We start from the raw sequence: 23156 nt of genomic DNA on the forward strand, positions 1-23156 counted from the left end.
ACAGAGGCGGCTGTCCGTGTAGCGCAGAATTCCATGATCCAACCTCATCTTTCACATCTTCATCTTAGAAATGTTCGCTGAAGCTGACGTTCAAATGCAGATTTACGATAGCTCGTTTCAGGATGAAGAACGAATCCTAACTACTCCGTCCATTTTTTTTTGTTGCATAAACTCTAAAATAGGTATTTATCTTCTTAACCGTAGTGCTATTTATCAATCTAAATCACTTCGGCGTGAGTTGCCTAGTTTTGGAGATATCGGCCGTAGCGATGTCTGCCTTCTCTCCAATGTAGCTCAACGCTAATGCCGACGTGCTAACATGTTCGCAATGACAAATGCTAACACGCTGATGTTCAGCAGGCAACGTCTGCTATGCTCAGCTCTTAGTTAAGTTTGCTCATTGTCTAAGTACAGCTGGTGGGAACGTGATTCGTTCTGCAGGTATTTGGTCATAAACCAAAATACAAATTTGGACCTGATGATAGCGCCTGATGAAAAGTGAAAAGTGCACCAAATTCCATGGTAATTTGTTTGAGATATTTCAGTCTGGGTCCAACATAGCCGTCCACAGAGCCCCGGAGCGCTGGCTGAGAAATGACCAAATACGAGAAAAAATAAACATTACATTTTCTGTTATGGAATTTAGTTTGGCGCCACAGTAATCATGTGGGGATCCTGCTGTCTTATCATTTTGATCATCTCCTGACCTCCTCAGAAGGATCTAGTGTCCCCCTTTATGGAATTATGGAATTTGAATTTATTGACAATTTCAAAAGGCATCGCTGCAACAGGTAAATGTAGAGCAACAACATCACAGCAAGAGTTCATCGTTCCAATTTTAAGGTCCGCACATGGCTCAGACTCACGGACCTTCACTCTCAACAGCGTGTGTGTGTGTGTGTGTGTGTGTGTGTGTGTGTATGTAATGTGTACTGTCCTGCATACAAGTGTATGTGAATGTGTTTTGCGCGTATTCACCCAGTGCAGTTGACCAATGCAGACTTTAGCAGCCAATAGGGGCAATGAGGGGTCCTCTGGTCTCATCCTGGCACACTCCTTAAATACAGACACGGCACCAACTCCCTGGAAGGAACACACACACACACACACACACACACACACACACACACGCAAACGTCACTGTGAAACTGTGATTCATGTGCACGCAGCAGCCAGTTTATCATGCGGCCACAGATGACACGGATCGCGTTTTAAGCGAGTGCATCAAACACACATCAACTGTCCTTACACAGCCCTAATAGACCCATTTAGACACACAGTCACTTAATACATGTAGGTCAATCATTAATGGACCACGCGCACACGCACACACACACACACACACACACACACACGCGTGTGCACCCCGGCTGGCCCTAAATAGAAGCGGATCTGACGACACCGAGGCAGGCCCCTTCTCCTTCTAGGGAGCAGCCTATTTCTGGAGCTCTCCATTGATCTGCAGTGTCACTTTATCCTGCAAGCCAGATCAATTTTTTTTTTTTTCTGTCACAAAACACACGCACATGAGCGAGCGCACACACACACACACACACACACACACACACACACACACACACACACACGCACACACACGCACGCACCAAGGGAGGAGGAAAGAGAGAAAGAGTTGTAAGCTATTCCGGCTCCTTTAGAGGAATCCCATTTGAAGAATGTCCAAAAACATTTCAACATTTATTGAGCAGCAAATGGATGAAATAGCAGTTCCTAAATCATGAGGGAGTAGCCATAACGGACAATGCATTCTGTACCAGATGGTTAGACTAATAAGGTAGTTGAATGCCTTTTTAGTGCACTTTCTTTTGCAATTAATCTGCTTTGCAATTATCAAACCCATCCGCATCTCCGAGCAGACCGGCTCCGTGAACAGAGGTATGGCGGGAGATGGATGTCGCCCTTCGGGTGTGGCGCGGCGTGTGCCAAGGGGGTCTGTCGCCGGTGTATAAGGAGCAATGAGCTCACCTTCCCGGCCGCCATGAGTGACAGGCCCAGCTGGTGCCAGAGGTGGAACTCGTTGAAAGAAAACTTCATGGCTCGCTCCAGACACTGCGAGGAGAAATGCAGACACACGAGCACGTCTTAGCGGTTTGATTCATAAGTAAAATGGGATGCTCGGGTTAATCCAGACCGAGCCGAAAGGAAAAGCCGAGGTGAGGAACATCACATTCATTCCCTCATAATTTACGCGTCCGCTCAACCGGCCGGCCACCCTTCTTGACCACATTTTTCAAGCTTGAAGTGACTGTCAGTCACCACTCGCCACCCACTCAGCGCTGTTTCAGCACATAATGAGGTGATTGATGTGTGTGTAGACGAGCAGAGGAAGGACACGGAGCGCCGCTCAGTCGGGTGGTGTCAGTCATGACCAGGAAAAAAGGTCTGCCTAATGTTCTGATGAAATAATGGGCACATATTAGGACCGTTTAACATGCAGACAAACATGCCCCGCTGTATGGAGCTCAGCGTGACTAATTGTTTCACTGAAAATACTGTGGGGATTTCTGCAACAATATACAACGAACGCGCCAAGCTTACAATCGATTAAACATGCTGGAAGACTTGTATAGTGAGGTCACCGCTGCTGCTGCGAGCCCCCCCCCCCAACAGAACAAATCCTAATTCAACCCCTGTTTAGGGGGTTAATATGCAGAGATGGAAATAAGGTTTGGACAAATTGGAATGCAGAAAACTGCCAAAGCACAATTACTCGTGGGCGGATTATGAGACAATGGGCCCCTGGGAGCATGACACACAGCCTTTCAGTCGTTTAGCCCCTTTTTGCAGTCATTTTGTGTCTCTTTGGGGCAATTTTGTGTCACTTTACTGTTGTATTGGGTCTCTTTGTAATTGCTTTGTGTCACTTTGTAACTGTTTGATGTTTTTGTGGTTGTTTTGCATCTTTTTTGTAGTTGTGTTGTGTCTTTTTGCAGTCATTTTGTGTCTCTTTGCAGTTGTTTTGTGTCTCTTTGTAGTTGCTTTGTGTCACTTTGTAACTGTTTGATGTTTTTGTAGTTGTTTTGCATCTTTTTTGTAGTTGTGTTGTCTCTTTTTGCAGTCATTTTGTGTCTCTTTGCAGTTGTTTTGTGTCTCTTTGTGGTAATTGTGTTGCCTTTTAGTCATTTCCAGTGTCTTTGTAGTTGCTTTGTGTCTCTTTGTAGTCATGTTGAGTCTCTTCATAGCTGCTTTGTGTCTATCTGTAGTCATTCATTGTCTCTTTAAGGTAATTTTGCCCCTTTTATAGTCAATGTGAGTCTCTTTGAGTATCTTTGTGGTCTCTTTGCAACACTTTTGCATCTCTTTCTAGTTGTCTTGGTCTCTTTGTAGTCTTTTGTGTCTCTTTCTAGGTGTTTCGAGTGTCTTCCTGGTTGGTACGGGTCTCTGTGTAGGACATTTTGTAGGTGTGGGAAACATGAATGTGTGGACCAAATTTCATGGCAATCCATCCAATAATTGTCAAGATATTTTTGCAGCAATACTCCAACCTCAAGGTGGCACTGGATGAAAAGTCCAGGGATCACCAAAGTCATCCACTGGGGACCTTGAATGTCCAAAGTGGAGGACAGTCAGAGCTTCAACAATCTCTACCTCGAGCAGCTACTTACACATCCATGCACCCGTAATATGAATCCAATAATTCAACATATGTGATAGCACATGACTCTAAAAGTAGGAATATACATTTTTGCACGCAGGTCTACTCATAATTAAACATTTTTGCTTTCACTTAATTGCAGGATTTAAATACTTCCTCCGTTATTGCCATTAGCTAATATCATTCTGCAAAAATGTCAAATCACTGAATTTTTTTTTGCGTCTGCATAATCCAACATAATAATACCGCCTCTGTGTCCTCCAACTGAAATGTGATATAAGAATCAGACCTTGCTGCAGACACCTCATGGATTGATTGATGCTTCGGTAAGTCTGCAATCAATCACTGTGAAAATGATTCATCCCACCAGAGATGGATGGCACTGACCGGCTGACATCTGATTCTTAATAAATGGCCCATACTGGCCTCATATATCAGCAAACTGATCCACTGGTCTAAGTGGAACCACCTCAGTGTGTATGAGTGTGTGTGTGTGTGTGTGTGTGTGTGTGTGTGTGGGGGCCTCCTTGTAAGATGACTGATGCTATCTATGAATCAGTCAGACAGGTGGACAAACCTAATTTTAGCGGAGCCCTCTAGTCTCCGCCTCCCTAACTTCCTACATCTGGGTAGAGGTCACATTCGAGGGGGGTAAAAAAAAAAAAAAAAAAAAACTAAATGGAGGAGGAATTTGGAGTAAGATACTGGAAGAAAAAAAAAAATGAAGGAAGAAGCAGAAAGAGACAGCTAATCCCCTTGCTCACGGTGTTAAGGACATTCATTAAAAAGTTTGGCAAAGGCAAAGCTCTCGCTTACACATCTGATCTCTCGCGCTTTCGCTAGCTTCCCCTCAGACCTCCGGCATGGAGTGTGTGTCTCTGTTTGTGTGTGTGTGTGTGTGTGTGTGTGTGTCAGCTCACCTCAGAAAGCATGCCGTACTGCCCCCTTCTGGCCATGCCGATGGTGAGCAGGTCATAGACAGAGGTAGCGTCCTGCAGGCTGGTCTTGCGAGCCTCGGCCTGCTCTGGCAGACGACTGATCACCGCCTCCCCGCTGGCCTGGGCGGACGGAGATGCCGAGTGAGGAAGGAGGAGGAGGAGAAAGGAGGGAAACTAAGGAAGGGAAAGGAGGTGATACTGATGGTCTCGGCAGAGAGGTTCTATTCTGTGTTTCGGAAGCGAAAAGGCTGTGAGCGTGGAGTGTAAGGGAAATGCTAGAGAAAGGCAGAGTATGTGTGTGTGTGTGTGTGTGTGTGTGTGTGTGTGTGTGTGTGTGTGTGTGTCTCACCATGGACTCTGTGATGAGCAGCAGCAACACAGCCTCCTCCACCACGTCCTGAGGACAGAAGCAACTGCCAGGACACAAGAAACAGGAAATAGAACCAATAACAGGAAGTCTATCCCTCACACACACACACACACACACACACACACACACGACTCGGCCACAGGTAGATTTCCAGATTGCGTGGAGTGTCCAGTTTCTGTCTCACTTGTGGTGCTGTAACACAACACGGGCCACACTGGGTGTATCGCTACACAGCACTATCTCCGATGTCACACACACACACACACACACACACGCACACACACACACACACACAGGCTCCTTCATTTCTTCCATCTCTACCTCTCCCACCCCTCTCATTCATCACTTTCGCTGCCTCTCCTCCCTCTCTGCTGGGCTCTGTGTCCTACTAAAGGACACGTTTACCAGACACCGGCGTGGCCTTTTCAAAAAGAGGAAACTGATGACAAAAGCCCCGAACAACGCTCAAGTTCAGCTATTCCTCAAGGGTGAAGTCCCCTGTTCCTCCTCTCCTTCTAATCTCAGACATGGATTTAGATCTTCACTTATGATAGCGTGGGCAGCATTAGTCATGTCGGCGGTGACTAAGAATGGCTCGCGGGGCCTGAGCAACGAGCGCAGGATCCCTGCAAAAGAGGGTAATGCAGAAATCAGGCAACAAAACGTTGATACGATTTGTATGCAGATGAACTGTTTGTCATGCATTATGCTACAGTACGTCACTTTGATATCTTGATGCGATATATGCTATGCTACGCTGTCATGTCATGGCATGTCGTCTTGTGCTATGCTATGCTACATATAGTTATTTAATGTTATGTTAAGCTATTCTGGTATGTTAAGTCATGTCATTATCTTGACAAGTAATGTGAACTTGTTATGTCGTGTTATGTCATGTTTCCTTGTCATTATGTCATCTTGTCATGTTGTTGTTGTTGTTGTTGTATTATGTCATGTCACATTGTCTTTTCTTGTTATTTTTTCTTATCTTGTCGGGTCATGTTATCTTGTTATTTTATCAAGTTATGCTATGCTATCTTATGCAGTATAGTATGTCATATCATCTTTTTTTATGTTATGTTATGCCATGCCATAGTATGTTATGCTACTTTTTTGTTGCGCTATGCCATGTTATGTTTTTCAGGTTGAACACGTGAAAGGACCTTGCTGTGTCACTAAAACACATCACCAACTGCTGAAGAATGAACTTAAGAAAACCACAAAGAAATATATATATTCACTGCATATTTTATCATTCTAAGTCTAGTGGCACTTACAACCCATTTTTTTTTAATCAGTCAATGTTCATTTCCTTATTTGGTAAGGTCTTCTTTGTCAAAGTAGTACTTTCGGTAAATATGCAAGATATGCTATAATAATATCAGGTCCTTGTCCAATTCAAATACATATTTTTCTTTTTCTCTAACATATTTGTTAGTCCATCCGTGAATGTATTATAATAATCTAAATATGAACCGTAACGACGAGTTAATTAGGATTTCATTGCTCTATGCATATTCACAGGTATAACAGGTGTGCGGCGTTTGTTTCCCTCAGCTCTGAACGACGCTGAGAAGAGGAGGAGAGTTGTGTGAGATCGTTTGGGTGAGCTGGGACTCCTCACCTCGAATGACCCAGCGTAAACTGGCAGCCCGTGAGGAAAGTCTCTTACCTGACTTTCCGTGTGAAAGAGCGTACTTTTACTTTGTGGGGATGTGTCTCAGATTCACGCCTCCCTGATCGTGACTCATAGTCTTTAGTAAAAAAAAAAATGACTTGGACAAAGAGAATCTGGGCCAAATATCGAGTGCTGCAGTTGCTGGGAGGATAGCATCTTGGACAAAAACTGATACCACATTGGCTGAAAGTGCAACTTTCGACAAAAGGAAATTGACTCCTAGAGACAACAGCTGTTGGCACAATGGTGAGTTGACACAAAGGAGTAACAAAACACAATCCCAGGAGGCATCGCCCTTCTTAAATTTAGAAACCTGGGTAAAGCAATTGCACTTAGTACACCGAACAGTTGGATCCCATGGATAATTAAGAGGATAAAGACTGGTAGAATGAAACACAAGAGCAAACGAAAAAACAAAAAGTTGTGACATAGAAATGAAACAAACGAACCAGTCGGTGCTGTAACGCTGCGGCGGCTTAACAGTGGGGTAGACGGCGTCTTTGGAGGCGGCGGCTCCCTCTCTGTGGAGCCAGGCTGAGGGTGGGGGGCCCAGCGGGGCCCAGTAGCTGTCCTCACTCACGGAGCTCAGCAGCACCTCTGCTAGCTTCCTCGCTGCAGACTAAGAGGAAACCACGATGTTTGAAATGGAGTAGTGTACATCCTGGTGATGCGCATGCAGAGGACAGAACTTATTAAAGGTGCTTCATTTGAAGTTCAGAGGATCAATACAGCAGAAGCTGTTATTTGCTATGTAAATAGATATAGTGGAGTAATGTTTACCTGAGCAGAGAATGAGGACACTCTCCCTCTTGCATGCACACATGTTTTTGCGCTGTTCACGCTGTTAGAGCCGTTTGGAGTCACAGATACGCTCTGAATTTCTTAATAAGCAACTTTAAGTCATAATAATGTAGACTTATACATAGATCCGTCCACACTTTTCAAAGCTGCGTATTACTTTTCCAGCACAGTTCATGGGGATTTGTTTTTAAATGTACATTTTATTAAATTACCTGCTGGGTTAGCTCGTCTAAAATGTTAGCATATAGCTACCGATCTACACGTGAATGTGCTGATACACCATTGAATAATGCATGCATTGGCAGCTATGCAAACTACAGCAACTATTATGTGTGTGTGTGTGTGTGTGTGTGTGTGTGTGTGTGTGTGTGTGTGTGCGTGTGTGTGTGTGAGAGAGAGACACCTCACCTTCCTGAAGCTCTGGGACCCTCGTGACTCCACAACCCGGAGCACCCTACGCAGCTGGTGAGCACCCTGCGCCAGATGACTAACACACACACACACACACACACACACACACACACACACACACACACACACACACACACACACAGTAGGCGTACATCCGTGTGATGTATAGGTTGTGAAGGTGCAACATTGAGGCTGTGAGCAATAGCACTGATATTCTGACTGCATACCGCTTCAGGGTCACAGCTTGCGAGATGAGTTCTAAAATGAGTGCAGCGATATACTCTGCTGCTAGTGTTCCTAATATTTTGTCCACCCTATTCATGTCAGTGATGCTAGAAATGTTTTTTGTTTTTTTTTGAAACAGCTGTTACAACAGTTTCGAGAAAAACTGATCATCGCAACTTGTATGAGTGATGAGTTATTTCAGGACTGTTGTATCACACTGCATTTGTTTGAGCTCGGTGTACCTGATGAACTGGAAAGTGACTACCAGACTATTTAGTATGCTAGAAAAAGATGCAGTATGTCCCAAAACATAGTATGCCAAAAATACCAGGATGGTCCTCAACATCCGGCCGCATTTCCCAGCATGCAAGCCAACATGCTTTCCTATTCTGAACCTTAATCCTCTGAGCAAGAGGGTCAAAATGTAGGGCAGAATTTTATGCAAGTAAGTGATGTATATGTATTTCCCAGTTGAATGCATACTGTTATCCATTAATGCATTTCTGTAATTATTGCTTACTTTGTTCATAATTGCCTGCATTTGTTTATCTAAAATAAATTGCGTGGGAATTTGCAACCGTGCCCACTGTGTAAGGGCAGCTGCAGAATGAACTTAAAGTATGAAAGGTGTAGAGTATGCCGTTTGGAAGGCAGAGTGAGTGTGTGACAGGCCACGCGTTGCCTTTCTGAGTCCTGTAGGGCAACACTGACACCTGCTGGTCATCCATTAAAATGCATCTATTTTGCACTGAGCCCACGGTTCCCTCCGTTACAGTCAAGGTGGAATAAATCGTAGTCTAACAGCGGTGATAAGATGAGATAAGATGAGATAAGATGAGATAAAATAGGAATTCCAAGATCACATCAAAATTCTTTGGGGAAAAAAAAAAAGTGCACAGAACGTGCACTTTAAGCAACATGGCCCAAAAAGAAGGCGGGCGCTGTGTGAGTGCTGCGTGTGGATGGGTGGTGTGTGGACTCACCCCCTCTGCAGCAGACAAAGGTAAGCGCTCTGTAAGGAAGCCTGCAGGAAGTAGCCCAGGTCCGCGTCCACGGGGGGAGGAAGAAGACCGGCTTTGGCTGTCTTGGTGTGAGGTGTTGTTACTGTCTGAAAATACACGAAGCACCAACGTTTTTATTCACTGTCTCTAAAGAGTAAGGTTGATTGAAATGCTTTAGTTATTATCCTGTATGTTATTGTCTATGTGTGTGTGTGTGTGTGTGTGTGTGTGTGTGTGTGTGTGTGTGTGTGTGTGTTGGCAGCAATAAGTTCAGTGTCAAAAAAGAAGAAAAAAAAACTCAGCACACAGAATTATTACATGAGTGGATTTATTATTATTGATGCTTTCAAATGGAAGCAGAGCTTTCATGTTATCTTGGTCGAGGTGGCGCTAATAAAAAAAAAAAGTAACCAGCAACTATAAGCTGTGGAATGTATGAAGAAAAGTAGAAGTATACAGTCGCACAAAGTGGAAAAAGTAAAGTACAAGTACCTTTATACTCAGGTACTTTACACCACAGACATACAGAACCACTAGATGTTACTGAATACTAAAAACTAAGACCTCAAATAAACACAGCTATAAGCTAAGATAAATAAATGCTGAATTAAACTACAAAATGTGTCAAAAGATGCTGGAAAGACAATTGAATTGCTGTTTTGTAATTGCTTTCCTTTTGTCTTATTGTCCATATATTCCTTATTTCAGGTTTTATATTATATCGTTGTTTCACTCATAGGGACTTGTAGCATTACTATTGAAACACAAGCCCACGCTTCTCTCACACACACACACACACACACACACACACACACACACACACACACACACACACACTCACACACACATCTGGACACAATCACACATTTTCTCTCTTTTTTGTTGTTGAAAATGTATTGTCATTATGTTTATAAATCATATCTTGTAAAAATACATTGTCAACAATATTACACTATTTTGTCAAATTTTAATATTTTCAAATAAGCCCTGTAGGTTTTCTGCCTCTTCCTGCACTGTGATATCATGTATTAATTGTGCAAAATAAGCTAAACTAAAACTAAACAGTGCTGTTATTAGAAATGTTAAAAACAAAATTAACAAAGAATAAATTGAAGTTGATCTCCTCTTCATTCACGCAGATGTGTTTCTATCGTCAGCGTTACATAAACACACACACACACACACACACACACACACACACACACACACACACACACACACACCTATCATTCGTGCTCTAAACGTATGATAAGCCACCTTATCGAGCTCCTGCAGGTAGGACAGAGAAGCGTCGCAGGCCTTGAGGTAGCAGGACAGACTCTCCTCCTCCCTCTCCGACAGACGGACACGGGACACGGCAGAGACGGTCTGGTGGTCCAGAGACAGACCTGAGACACAAGGACAGACGACGGGCCGTCACAACACAGGACCAACGAACTGGGAACACCAGGTAATGCACGAGATACAGAAAACCATATCTGCAGTATACTTTACCACACAAAAACTGTAATCGTCAGTTCATAATTAGTTAGAAGTTTACGCAACTGAAAATATTTGTTATATGTTACAATGGTAGGCTTAAATGTCAAATAGAAAATGTCAAAGAGACATATTTCGGTCTCAAAGTTCATAAATGTTCTGAAATAAATGAACAACTTAAGTCATTTTTTTAAATGATGCTGCTTAAGCCTAGACAAGATGAATGAGATGAACGGTGAAATGTGGTTTTTATTATTATTATTTTACATTGATTTAATCCTATGACACACTGCTAAATCCTCCACTTTGTTTATCAGGCGCTAATAGAGAAGACAGGTAGAGCCGCATGATAAAATCTGCATCGCACTCAGTGCATTGCTACTCGGACAGCCCCAAATACTCGATGAAATTTGGTGCTTTTATTTATTTTATTTTATTTCACCTTTTATTTTTGCCATTGAGATTTTGATCTTTTCTTCCAACAGGGGGTCTTGGCCAAGATGGCAGCGTAACAGTTTCACATAAGGACCACAAATATATATTTTTTTTTTTAAAAACAGCAAAAAGTTAAAAACAACATATTAACTAAATAAATCACCTTAAAGAGACGACAAAAAAAAGAAAAGAAGCAAAATTGCAGCAAAAAAAAACAACAGCATTTGTGAGAAGGGCAGTACTGGTCCAGATGCCGGGTCTGATGTCTTTAAGTGGACTCATTGGCAACAAATAACCGGAGCGAGCAGGAACGTTTCTAGACCGCAGGAGGCCTGTGACGGACAGCGGCCTCGCGGCCAGACGCCAGCCCTAATCAAATAAGTGGAGAGCTGCCGATAGACAGGACATCACCGTCTAAATATTCACATCTGACTTCATTCCCACCATGATACACACACACACACACACACACACACACACACAACCCTGGGCAGGAACTAAGCAACCCCCAAAGGATCCGATCTGTTTTCTCTTGCACCATGCGAGAGTCAAACGCGATCCCCCGTCAATCTCATTTACTGGAAATCAAAATCTCACAGTTACCGTCCTGAAATTCTCCTCAGTTCCAAGAGCATGAGGTCACGTCCAATTATCAGGAAACAGGGAGCATAATGATGATGATGATGATGATGATGATGATGATGAGCGTAACAAGATTACCCAGAGCTCAAAGGGCCACAGACAGTGTAATGTTGTGTGGATGTGACCTTTAATCATGATGCTATTCGATGTGTCAAAATATTCTTAAATACTTAAGAGTTTATCTGACTGGGGGAGAAAAAAAAAAAAGCACATTCTTAAAGTGACCCCAAAATGATCCGCTATCACCAACCTACGTTTCTGGACTTCAGACAGCTTGTGTGCATGTGTGTGAGTGTGAGTAACAGTGAGTGTGAGTAACAGTGAGTGTTTCCTCGACGTGTGACTCACAATCATGGGGCTTTTAAAGCAGCATCTGTATAGAAATCTGACAGTTGACAGTCAATCTGTTCCCACGAAGGGCTTCACGTTGTTACTTTGCATACCATTATTTTTTTCCGCATATACCATTTATTTAAATGTAATTTGTTATTGTACTTAAAGGCACAATGAGTAGAAAGTTCCTAAAAAACAATGTATAGACTCAAACTAAAATAATCCCTCTCAATGTGTGGCGGTGTTTCCATTGTGTGTGTGTGTGTGTGTGTGTGTGTGTGTGTGTGTGTGTGTGTGTGTGTGTGTGTTTCAATCTGTATAACAACGTAGAGACCAGGTGCCAGATCGTGAGCACGCATCCGAGAGGAAGTTACAAAAATGGCGACCATAGCGCCGAAAAGACAAAAACATAGTGAGGCCAAACGGCAAGCGGACAAAGCTCTTTCCAAAACGAGAGTGAACCCCGGGGGGGTTGCCTTTCGCCAAACCAACGACACAGTCTGCGGGGGTCGCTGACTTCTGTCCATTCAAGCTGACGTCTTCCAGCCCTGTGACATTCATTTCCGCAGATTGGATTTCGTCAGTCGGCCCTCCTCCCTTTTCCACTTCCACTTCCAGACCCCATACAAGGTCGTTGTGGTTTTAGGGCCGTGATAACTCGTAGCGAAATAGATTAGGAATGGGATCATCGAGTAAACGTATGAAGGGAGCTGTTCGGTCTTGCCTGTGGTGTTTGTCAGGGAAACATGCCGGTCCTCAGCGCTGCCTCAGCTGACTTGAGGCTCATGCTGACAGGTTGGAGATCTGCTACGAATGTAAACCGTGCAGCAGTGTCCAAATAATAAAAGCAAAGGCGGTGTTTGACGACCTTGAAACCGGCCATTCATGGATGCCGGTGTTGTTAATATTTCCACAAATTAAAACCCCATTTCCGATGAAATGGGGTTTTAATTTGTTAAACGGTGATCTGCTGCTTCCTGTCACTGCTACTTTCCTTCCCTGGCATTGGTGTGTGTCAAACGTCTGAGATCAGTTTCTGCTGGATGACAACACCCTCTTATATGTTGTAAAAGTCATACATTTTTTCAGACCGGCATTAAGTGTTTTTTTTTTTTTGGGGGGGGGGGGGGGGGGGCATTTGGGGCCACCGAACACAAACACAACACTGACATATTATTACTTATATTATGTTATTTACACACATCGAGCATAAATAGATTAACGCTAGTATTCATTTCCATTTCATTGCATTCATGTTCCCGGCCATCCGCAAAGTTATAAGTTAAATATGAACTCTTCTTTTTGCTCTGTTTTTGGTCTCCACCTCCAACTCCCAAAGGGATATATCTGGTTCTTTAGCTGCGTGCTTCATGTTCACCAGCTAGTCTCACACTCTGTCCGTCTGCTGAGCAGGTAGCATACAGTCCATTCAGCAAAGCTATTTGGTTTGGTCATTTCTGGGGGTTCGTAACTACCTGTCGCGGACGAATTAGTCATGTGATCCATCGTTAATATAGAAATACAGATCAGAGCAGCTTTAAAGCTTCCTTGTGTTTTTTGCCCCTGATGACTCGTTTTTGTGACGATGTTTGCAGATCTCAGCAACTACTTGCAGAGTACAAAATCATTACCAATTAGAATGATGGAAGAAAAGACCATGAAATTACAACCCAAGTCAGGTACCTTTAATGACGAAGGCCTCGGCCAGCAGGCGGAGGTGGTAGGTCGGCTGCTCGTCCCGCGTCAGCTCGTCCAGGCCCACCCTGGCACACATTCCCTGGGCGTCCCGGTAGCGACCTAGTACATAGTTTACTTTGGCCATCAGCAGCAGAGCCTCGTTCAGGTACCTGGGCTGGAGAGCAAGAGGAAATAAAATGGTTTGGCAATAACGGACTAAAAGGACGATATTTGTTTTAAAAGCCTCCTGTGCTCGGTGGCATAACACTTTCAGTCCTCCATGTATTTAGTTGTATGAAGAAACCCGAGGGAACAGACTGACTGTGAGGCGGCCTCGGCTAAGGATGGTGTTGAGGTGGCCTTTGGCTCGGCTCAGTCTGGGCTGGGTCTTCTCCATCAGAGGCGTGGAGCGCCGTAACAGGTCCATGTTGTCCTGCAGGCACTCCTCCAGCAGCGCCTCCGCCATCAGCAGCGTCCCGTAGTCATCTACTGGGTGGGATTGAGAAAGTAAACTGAGGTTTTTTTTTGCAGTATAGGTTGCAGTATAAAAGGTCATATGTTTCTTTAGCCAAGGCAAACCTCACTCGGGTCCATTAAAAACAGCATTTCCCACCGGCTCAGGCAGTGGAGTTCAAATATTGCCCTGGGTGTCTATTTAGAAGCTAAAGTTTCCATTTCCCTCATACTATCCTTAAATAGCTTTAACATTGCAATCATACGATAGGCACTCCACGTCCACCTCCACTGAAGATACTCAAGTTTACTCTTACGGTAAACCATTCTGTTCAGACGGGGCCTTCAGAGTCCAGAAGTAAACCTTGTTTTTTATGTACACACACACAGTCGATTAAAGCCTTCCTGTTTAGCTTTTTCATTCTGTGTGTGTGTGTGTGTGTGTGTGTGTTCTGACGCCAACTCTGGGAGCAGTGTTTATTTCCTGATGGACTTGACATATTTGCCAGTCGGTTTTATCAGCACAGCCAAGGCTGGACCTATCAGCGAGGGGGAAGGTGAGGGATAAACAGCAGGACGTGTCCCAGCCCCTAAGAGCTATTTAATGATTTCACACAAGTTGGAGCAAAGACTGCGGGAAGAGTCGATGTTGTAACCGAGAGGTAACAACGTTGTTGGGACTGTTTGGGATCAAACATTCTTGTGTCAAAGCAATAAGAAAATAATAGAATAAAATCAGTTTTCTCAAACTTTCTTTCATCTATGATGCTGTTTTCCAAGATGTATTATGTGACACATCGTTGTAGCTAGCGCCAAACAGCAGACAGGCAAGAGTTGGAGACTATCTGTTGAACATAGTGGAACATTTGAAAGCTAAAGAGTCAGATATTTCCCTCAGGAGTTAGAGGGGACCAAAACTGAGCTAAAACATTCAGGCGGACAGAAACGTTTGAAGGCTAAACGTGAATGCCCTTTAACTGCTGGGTGTGTAAATTAGCAGCTGTTTGCTAACACGTTAGCTCGACGTTTGCATTTTCGCGTTTTTTTAGCGCCGGCCACCGTAGTTCTACCACACGCTTTGGCACACGGGACAAGTTCCAGTTGGTTGCAATCTGCGATATCACCACTAGCTGCCGCCAGATCCCACACACCAGACCTTTAAACCAAAATGGCCGCATTGCATTTTGATTTATAGGTTCACTGCAGGTGGAGAAACATTGATGCAGGGTTGTGGCCATGATTTTGAAATATTTAGATTAGGAATTCCCCTCATATGCACCCCTCTCCCTATCCACAGTTTAATTCTTCACTTCATTTGTCTGTAGATTTTCTTTCCCTGATAATTCTACTTAAATTTAAAGGTTCCCTGTGGAGTTGTAGCTGTGGTGGAGTTAAAGTCTGTGGTGTCATAGCGTGAAAGAAAACGTACTGCACGTACGAAGAAGAGGACCGCCAGCTAGAGAACATGGAGGTCAACAGCGGAGCTTTAAAACTCTCAAAAGAAATTAGCGGCTTTTGCAAATGCTTTTACTTAACTGGACCTCAAAACAACAAACACAATTCAACCGTACATATTTTTGGTTTACAAGAAAACTCCACGGGGTGCCTTAAATGCACTAAGAAAAGTACTGAAATCAGCCTATAAAACATCCACCAAGTGTTTTACATCAGCTTCCCAGAACAAATACAGAGGACTGACACGTTGATGTATTACACTACCGGGATGTTCCTCCATCTAATCTAAAACTACCTTTCCCTGTGGACACTCACTGGTAGGATCAGCTAATGTGAGCCATGTGTGCACACAAGTAATACCACATTGATTTGTAACACTTCAGTGCATGTGCATGGCAGGGGAGAACAACCTGAAAGGTCTGCACTATCAGCCGATCAGCCCACGGGGAACAATAACAGTGGACTTGCAGGCGAGTCACCTGAACCCATATTTACTCTGCTGAGATGAGAAGGTGGAGGCAGGTGCATTAGCGACTTAGCAATGCCTCATGAGGCGCACAGTGATAAGTGTGTTTGCATTTCTTTGAGCGCATGTGGAATGATTTCAAGGGTACAGGCAGGCAGCGGACAGTCCAGTGGGAAACCTTGTTTTGTGTACGATTTTCTAGCATAGAGGGCTGGAGGGGCCGTACGCGCTCTTTCACTGTGTACACTGTAAACTTCCAGGGAGTGACAATGTCTTATTCTTACACATTTGCCGGGGAAACCTTTAACCACTCTATTGTGCTGAGAGTCCAAAGTCCAGCTTGTGTACAGTGCAAAACATATCCATCCTTGACGAACACGTTTCTCGAGCCTTAAAATCCTGCTTTTTCACAAACCAGTTGAAGAAATCTGCGAATGAGTTAAGACGTAGCAAATCCTTATTTCAAAAATAATCTTTTAAAGTTGTTTTTTTTTGTTTTTTTTACAACTTAGAGACACTTACTCTGGAAACAACTTCCGGAAACTTCCAAGAAATATTTCAACAACTTTGCGCACTTATTATAGGAGGGAAAAAAACAGTAGTAATGTGATGCAGCGTGCACATGCGTAAGTATAGAATTAATTCATATATATTAAAAAACAGCTGGGAAGCGACAGGAGATAGCCTCAAACGTCAAAACCCCCCGCTTCCAGGTGCACGGCCACTCACCGTCCTCGTGGATCCGCGCCACCTTCATCTGGTCGATGATCATCGGCATCTTGTCCCACTGGCACTCGGCCCGGTAGCGCTCCAGCTCCGCTTCCAGGCGCACCTGGGTGAAGGAGACCCGCGATGCCATCGGCGCTCTGTCCCGGTGGTGACTGTACTCCCCGGACACGATGGGAGTGACCGCGGACTGCCAGGAGGAATAAATGTGTAATCTTTGAGTGCGATGCGGAGGAGGAGGAGGAGGAGGAGGAGGAGGAGGGGGGGGGGGGGGTCAGGGCAAAATCCAAATGGCAAACTTTTTTTTTTGTATTTCATTTTCAATATTAGAATATGCTTCATTGTTAAATGTTGTTATTATAGGAACTAATTTATGAATTCGTAATAAAATATAGGCAGTCTTCATTTAACAAAGAAACCTCTGCAATATTCAGAAAGTAAACTTTTAACTCTCTCTTAACTCGTTATACTTCACTGTCATCTGGCAGCACTTCACAATGCAAACGTATTAAGGTGCCTGCTATTATGCACACATTGTCTTGTCTTGGCAATGCATTAGTGACTCCCGTAGCGTGGCGTTTCGAGAGGGCTTGATCCGCAGCTGCTGGAAGTAAAAGGAATGGCGTCCTCCTCTAAACAGCCACGTCGCTAACACTTTAACTGGATCAGGTAGGGCTTAGAAAGCTTCAGGCTACTCGTCCACGGCAAAGTGCAGAACATGTATATAAGGTGCCCCCCCCCCCCCCCCCCCCCCCTTTGATAATGTTCATTTCATAAACGAGTTCATTGGAGAAAAATAAAACAATTTGTAATCGCTTGGCTTGCTCCCTGATCTGAGTTCAGCGGCATTGGCAAGGCTGCCGCTGGCTGGCTCCGTTACAACATGATACATCTGTCAGCTATTGCACCGTGACATGTAATTGCGCTGTATCAAGGTTGAACAAACAGAGAGAAAACTAAACACATTTGCAATGCTGGTCACACCAACCTGCGATCTTAAATGGGAGGGCAAGTTGTGAACAAGTTAAGGGACAAAAAGGGACAAAATCCACACGAAACCATCAGTATTCTGACCAACAATTATCATTTGTCTTACAGCACAGGGTGTAATGTACAGGGGGAGACAAGGGTCACTGTCTACTGAGGGGTTTTAAATGAGAGTCTCTAATCAGACTACTTTATGACATGAAAAAAAACCTCAAGCCTTCTGAACAGAGACTTAGCAGCGTCATTTTCTCTCTGGAAACTTGACATTTGCTTGACACAAATCGACGCTTCTCGTTCCCCCTCAGTTAGCTGCACCACGCAGCGTGTTCCCGTGCTGTGATGATCTGACAGCTGAGCGGCTGTCAACGGGCTATTAACCCCCCCCCCCCCCCCCGCTGACGTAATAAAAGAGTCACCACAAAGGTTTATTCTCTGTCAAGATAGGCGCCGCACTGTAAACTACCTAGTCCCACGTGTAAAGTAAAGTAAAGTATGAATTGCACCGCGAGAATGCCAATGTTTCGTCGAATAACCCAAATTGAAGCTCGTATCACTGATTTACTCAAGAAAAGTCGCAACCCTGCGTACGTCCATCCTATGAAACAGGAAGCGCACGTGTTACCTAATTAAAGGCTTTGCTATGTATTATAGCTGTATAATAATCTAAACATAATGTTGGAACATGTAGTGAGTATAATACAATTTGAATTCAGTCGTAGACTGATCAAATAAGAACGTAGTGTGTCTCGCGAGGTATTAGTGAACGGCTGACTGTTGATGGAGGAAGTCCTCTCGCTTCAGTTATATACTCTTCGACAACTCTAACCAATCATAATGAGCTGTCGTGTCGAAGTGGAGCTACGGCAAGCCGCTTGGTCCCGAAAGGCTCATCATCGTTGCCCTGCAGCCAACGAGTGAAACAACATAACTGTCCACGGAGTCAAGTGAAGATACACGTCATTCTTCAGGTAAGTATTCAAATACTGATATCACTGAATGTCTTGCGTGGTTTGTGCAATAAACAGTTCATGGTGCTTTTTTTTAGCGCAGTCCTGAAATGAAGCTTCACGCTACAGCCAGTCTTTTTGCGAACATTAACTTCTGGTCTTTCTTAACATAACGTGTTATTTAACCCTGTGGTTCATACAGTAACGTTACGTAGCTTCGTGTGCTATTACTCAGACATTAAATATCAATATTCAGCCCATTGTTTTACGCAGGTGGTCAATGTCTTCTCCTCCTAACAACGTCTCCATATGGCTGAATGTGTCTAACGTAACGGACTCTTGATTTACGATCATGACTTTACACTGTTGACAATATGGCGCGTAGTTAAAACGACAGAGCCAGCCTCCTAAATGTGTGTAGTGCAGCTCTAACATGGCGTTAAAAGGAGAAACCAGATATGTATTAATGGGGGTTATTTAGTAGCAACACTTGTTTGAATGAATGAACAGTGTGAGGGTAAACTGCAGGTGGAAGAGTAGAAACAAATATGTAAATTCAGTTTATATAAACAGGATATGTACGATGTGATGATCACTAAAAATGTTTAAATAATGAACTTGTCTCTTTGTCTGTCGTCTGTCTGTCTGTCTGTCTCTTTGTCTGTCTGTCTCTTTGCCTGTCTGTCTCTTTGCCTGTCTGTCTCTTTGCCTGTCTGTCTCTTTGTCTGTCTGTCATCTGTCTCTTTGTCTGTCTGTCTCTTTGCCTGTCTGTCTCTTTGTCTCCCTGTCTGTCTGTCTCTTTGTCTGTCGTCTGTCTGTCTGTCTGTCTCTTTGCCTGTCTGTCTGTCTGTCTCTTTATCTGTCTGTTTCTTTGCCTGTCTGTCTCTTTGCCCGTCTGTCTCTTTGTCTGTCTGTCGTCTGTCTCTTTGTCTCCCTGTCTGTCTGTCTCTTTGTTTGTTTGTCTGTCTGTCTGTCTGTTGTCTGTCTCTTTGTCTGTCTGTCTCTTTGTCTGTCTGTCTCTTTGCCTGTCTGTCTCTTTGCCCGTCTGTCTCTTTGTCTGTCTGTCGTCTGTCTCTTTGTCTCCCTGTCTGCCTGTCTCTTTGTTTGTTTGTCTGTCTGTCTGTTGTCTGTCTCTTTGTCTGTCTGTCTCTTTGTCTGTCTGTCTCTTTGCCTGTCTGTCTCTTTGTTTGTCTGTCGTCTGTCTCTTTGTTTGTCTGTCTGTTTGTCTCTTTGTCTGTCTCTCTCTTTGTCTGTCTGTCGTCTGTCTGTCTGTCTGTCTCTTTGCCTCCCTGTCTGTCTGTCTCTTTGTCTGTCTGTCTGTCTCTTTGTCTGTTTGTCGTCTGTCTGTCTGTCTGTCTGTCTGTCTGTCTGTCTCTTTGCCTGTCTGTCTCTTTGTCTGTCTGTCTGTCTCTTTGCCTGCCTGTCTGTCTGTCTCTTTGTCTGTCTGTCTGTCTGTTGTCCCCCAGCAGAATGAGGAGTGGCAGCATCAGTGTGCAGTGGGGGGGTCTGCTGGTCCTCCTGTCCGGCTGTCTGCTGCGTGTCCACTCTCAGGTGGACCCCGTGGTGGTGAGTGCGGCTCACGTCTCCGGTCACGGTCGCCTGGACAAGAACATGATCCAGGACAAAGAGTGAGTGTCTCCTCCGCACGCAAACAAGTTCTCTGCCGGTGCGGTGGATGTACAAGTCAGGACTTATTTACACAGAATGGTGAACTTTGAACATAGTCACACACACACACACACACACACACACACACACACACACACACACACACACACACACACGCTCCGTGTCACCTGTGGGTTCTGACCGCTCTCTCTTTGCCTCCCAGCCACATCATGGAGCATTTGGAGGGAGTGATCGACCAACCAGAGAAGGACATGACCCCCCAGGAGCTCCAGCTGCACTATTTCAAGATGCACGACTACGACGGCAACGACCTGCTGGACGGGCTGGAGCTCGCCACAGCTATCACACATGTACACAAAGAGGTAGGTTCATATACATGTGTGTGTGTGTGTGTGCGTGTGCGTGTGCGTGTGTGTGTGTGTTAATGTTTCATATTGTTCTTGTTTTGAAAACTCTTAAAATTGTGAAAGTAAAAAAAAAAGAAAAGAAATTGCCGGAAGTTTTATTTTTGTTAAGTCCACTCCTTCTCCTCTCTTTCACCCCAAAGGAAGCTCTAGTGACCGCAGCACCTGGTGTCATTAAGAGTGGCCCCGTGTTCTTTAAGCTGAAGGAACTAAAGCAGTTAACTCCTCCACAGTCGGGACCTTACTTCAGTTACACCAACGAAGAGTCATGTAATCTAAGATTAGCTTTAAGTTTAGTAAAACTAGGTTTAAAACGAGTAAATCCAGATTTGAAATGAAGCAGAGCTCCGTTGCTCCATGAAAAACTAAAACCTATTTCCAAACTTAAATATGATGCTTCCTCTCCCACATTGAAATTAATAAATATGTGTGTGTGTGTGTGTGTGTGTGTGTGTGTGTGTGTGTGTGTGTGTGTGCTGTCAGGACCGAGTAAGACTCAACTTTTGGCTGCTCTGCATTTTTCAACAAAACAGTACGTTGAAAAAAAAAAAAAAAAAAAAAAGACTTATTTAGTTACGATGACTCTAATTTCTCCTCATTTGAGAAACAAACTAGTAGTCAGAATGAATACAGCGATATAGCCAAATAATAGAAGAAAGCAATAATAAGACGTACATCGCATGAAGGGAGAAAAGAGATCTTCCTGCTCAGCTGCAGAACGGTTTACTCGCTGAACCGCTGTCTTCAGCAGCAGCGTCCTCAAACTCATTTTATTGCTGAATATCAGCTGTTGCTGTCCCGCTGTGCACACATGAGCGTGAAACGTTTGTTTTTCCTCCCGCTCCTTCCTCAGGAGAAAGGAGAGCACAGCCAGCCGATGAAGGAGGAGGACCTCATCTCCCTCATCGACGACGTCCTGAGGGACGATGACAAAAACGACGACGGTTACATAGATTACGCAGAGTTCGCCAAGTCGCTGGAGTGACGTGTCGCCTGAGCGCTGACGTCCTTCGTGTCCACAACAACAACAACAACAACAACAACAACAACAACAACAACAACAACAACAACAACAACAACAACAAGGACTCTGCAGATGAGGAGGCGAACTGAAAAGCTGCCACCAAGCCGTCTATAAAACCATCGTTTCATCTTTTCCCTCTCACAGGCGGTCATTCAGGGTTATTGGTCTGTGTTCTCTGAGCTTGTGATCTTTTTTTTATTTATTTTTTTTATTCGATGTCCAGAAACACTGGTTATGCCAGTAATTTACTTAGCAACAAAAAAAGGGAGGGAAAACAAAATTGGCATTTAAAAAAAGAAAGGTTCTTTGCCTTTTTTTATTTTGAAAGGTTCACCCAATATTGACGAAGAGACGCAGCTATCTGACCGTGGGCATAGAGATCTCTGCGCCAGAAGGCCGATACGATTTAAAACATCCCGACACTTTCCTCGGGAACTAGTGCGACTACCAGTGGGGAGCAGAGGTTTCACTATCGCAAGACCAAATAAAACCCCAAACTCTCTGCGTGGCCCTTTAAACATACAGGAGCTGTGTTGTGTTCTAGTTCACACTGGTGGCCCGATAACATCGAAACCGAATGTCACTGTCGCCTCAAATGGACCACAGCTTCAGTGTTCACACACCGGACGCATTCACACCAGCTGACACACTGTGGACCAAACCATTCCCTCTGTGAAGCCATTTCATCTGCTGATTTTGATGTGATAGCGGTAAAGTGGCCTTGACTTGCTCAGCTGTACAGTAGCCTGATAGTGTGTGTGTGTGTGTGTGTGTGTGTGTGTGTGTGTGTGTGTGTGTGTGTGTGTGTGTGTGTGTGTGTGTGTGTGTGTGTGTGTGTGTGTGTGTGTGTGTGTGTGTGTGTGTGTGTGTGTGTGTGTGTGGAGAGAGAGAGAGTAGAAGACATTTTAGTTTTGGGGTTGCGGGCAAAACGACACACCGTTGATTGTCGTTTGTGAAGATTACCACATTTATTCGAGCCGAACTTCGCCGTCGCCGGCGAGCCGTCGGACCCTCGGCGTGGATCCGACGTCGGAGTGAATGTAAAGCCGCGCCGCCGACTCGCGATCACTGGATAAGCTTGACTGGAGAGCAACACTGGTTGACGCTGCTGTTACTGCGGTCGTTCGATAAGCTGACTCGTAACCTCGACGCACGTTCGCTTCAAATCATTAGCTGCCTTTTCTTTTCAAAGGGATCAAACGTGTCTGGTCTCTTCTGTGTCTGTTGAATCCATCTCTGTATGTCGGATGGATGAAATCCATATTTTTGCCATCCAGTATTGATTCTTCAATCAGTTCAGGTTGTTGATTATATTAAAGGGAAAAAAAAACAAAAAACTGAAAGCAAAACAGATGCAACCGTGTTGTTTCTGGAATGTGAGATATTAAAAAGTGTAATCTACAGATTGTGATGTTTTTTTGTAATGGATTGTGGTGTTTGATGTCCTGACACGTTGCATTCA

General features: G+C 44.2%; 2 protein-coding genes across 3 annotated transcripts in view; one reads left to right on the forward strand and one right to left on the reverse strand.

The window, feature by feature from the left end:
• ttc7a (tetratricopeptide repeat domain 7A) overlaps positions 1-16880 on the reverse strand; it is a 42290-nt gene extending 25410 nt beyond the window's left edge. Inside the window, 11 exon segments of the mRNA XM_068713959.1 lie at positions 979-1083; positions 1984-2067; positions 4534-4671; positions 4901-4964; positions 7049-7218; positions 7809-7887; positions 9020-9144; positions 10295-10425; positions 13610-13778; positions 13926-14089; positions 16707-16880. Coding sequence (XP_068570060.1) covers positions 979-1083; positions 1984-2067; positions 4534-4671; positions 4901-4964; positions 7049-7218; positions 7809-7887; positions 9020-9144; positions 10295-10425; positions 13610-13778; positions 13926-14089; positions 16707-16836 — 1359 coding nt within the window. The 5' untranslated portion in view covers positions 16837-16880.
• Positions 16881-18557: 1677 nt separating this feature from the next.
• On the forward strand, positions 18558-23097 carry mcfd2 (multiple coagulation factor deficiency 2, ER cargo receptor complex subunit). 2 transcript variants are annotated; one of them, XM_068713955.1, is made up of 4 exons: positions 18558-18658; positions 20104-20265; positions 20469-20628; positions 21524-23097. In XM_068713955.1, exons 2-4 carry the CDS (start codon positions 20108-20110, stop codon positions 21653-21655), a joined length of 450 nt encoding a protein of 149 aa, XP_068570056.1. In that variant the 5' UTR covers positions 18558-18658; positions 20104-20107; the 3' UTR covers positions 21656-23097. The 2 variants fall into 2 exon arrangements, with proteins under 2 accessions (XP_068570056.1, XP_068570057.1); XM_068713956.1 differs by having other exon boundaries at positions 20107-20265.
• The last annotated feature ends 59 nt before the right edge of the window (positions 23098-23156 follow it).

Source organism: Cebidichthys violaceus, unplaced genomic scaffold (assembly GCF_023349555.1).
Source record: "Cebidichthys violaceus isolate CVI_PGR_0920_01 unplaced genomic scaffold, fCebVio1.0.p SCAF_190, whole genome shotgun sequence".
Taxonomy (NCBI): Eukaryota; Metazoa; Chordata; class Actinopteri; order Perciformes; family Stichaeidae; genus Cebidichthys; species Cebidichthys violaceus.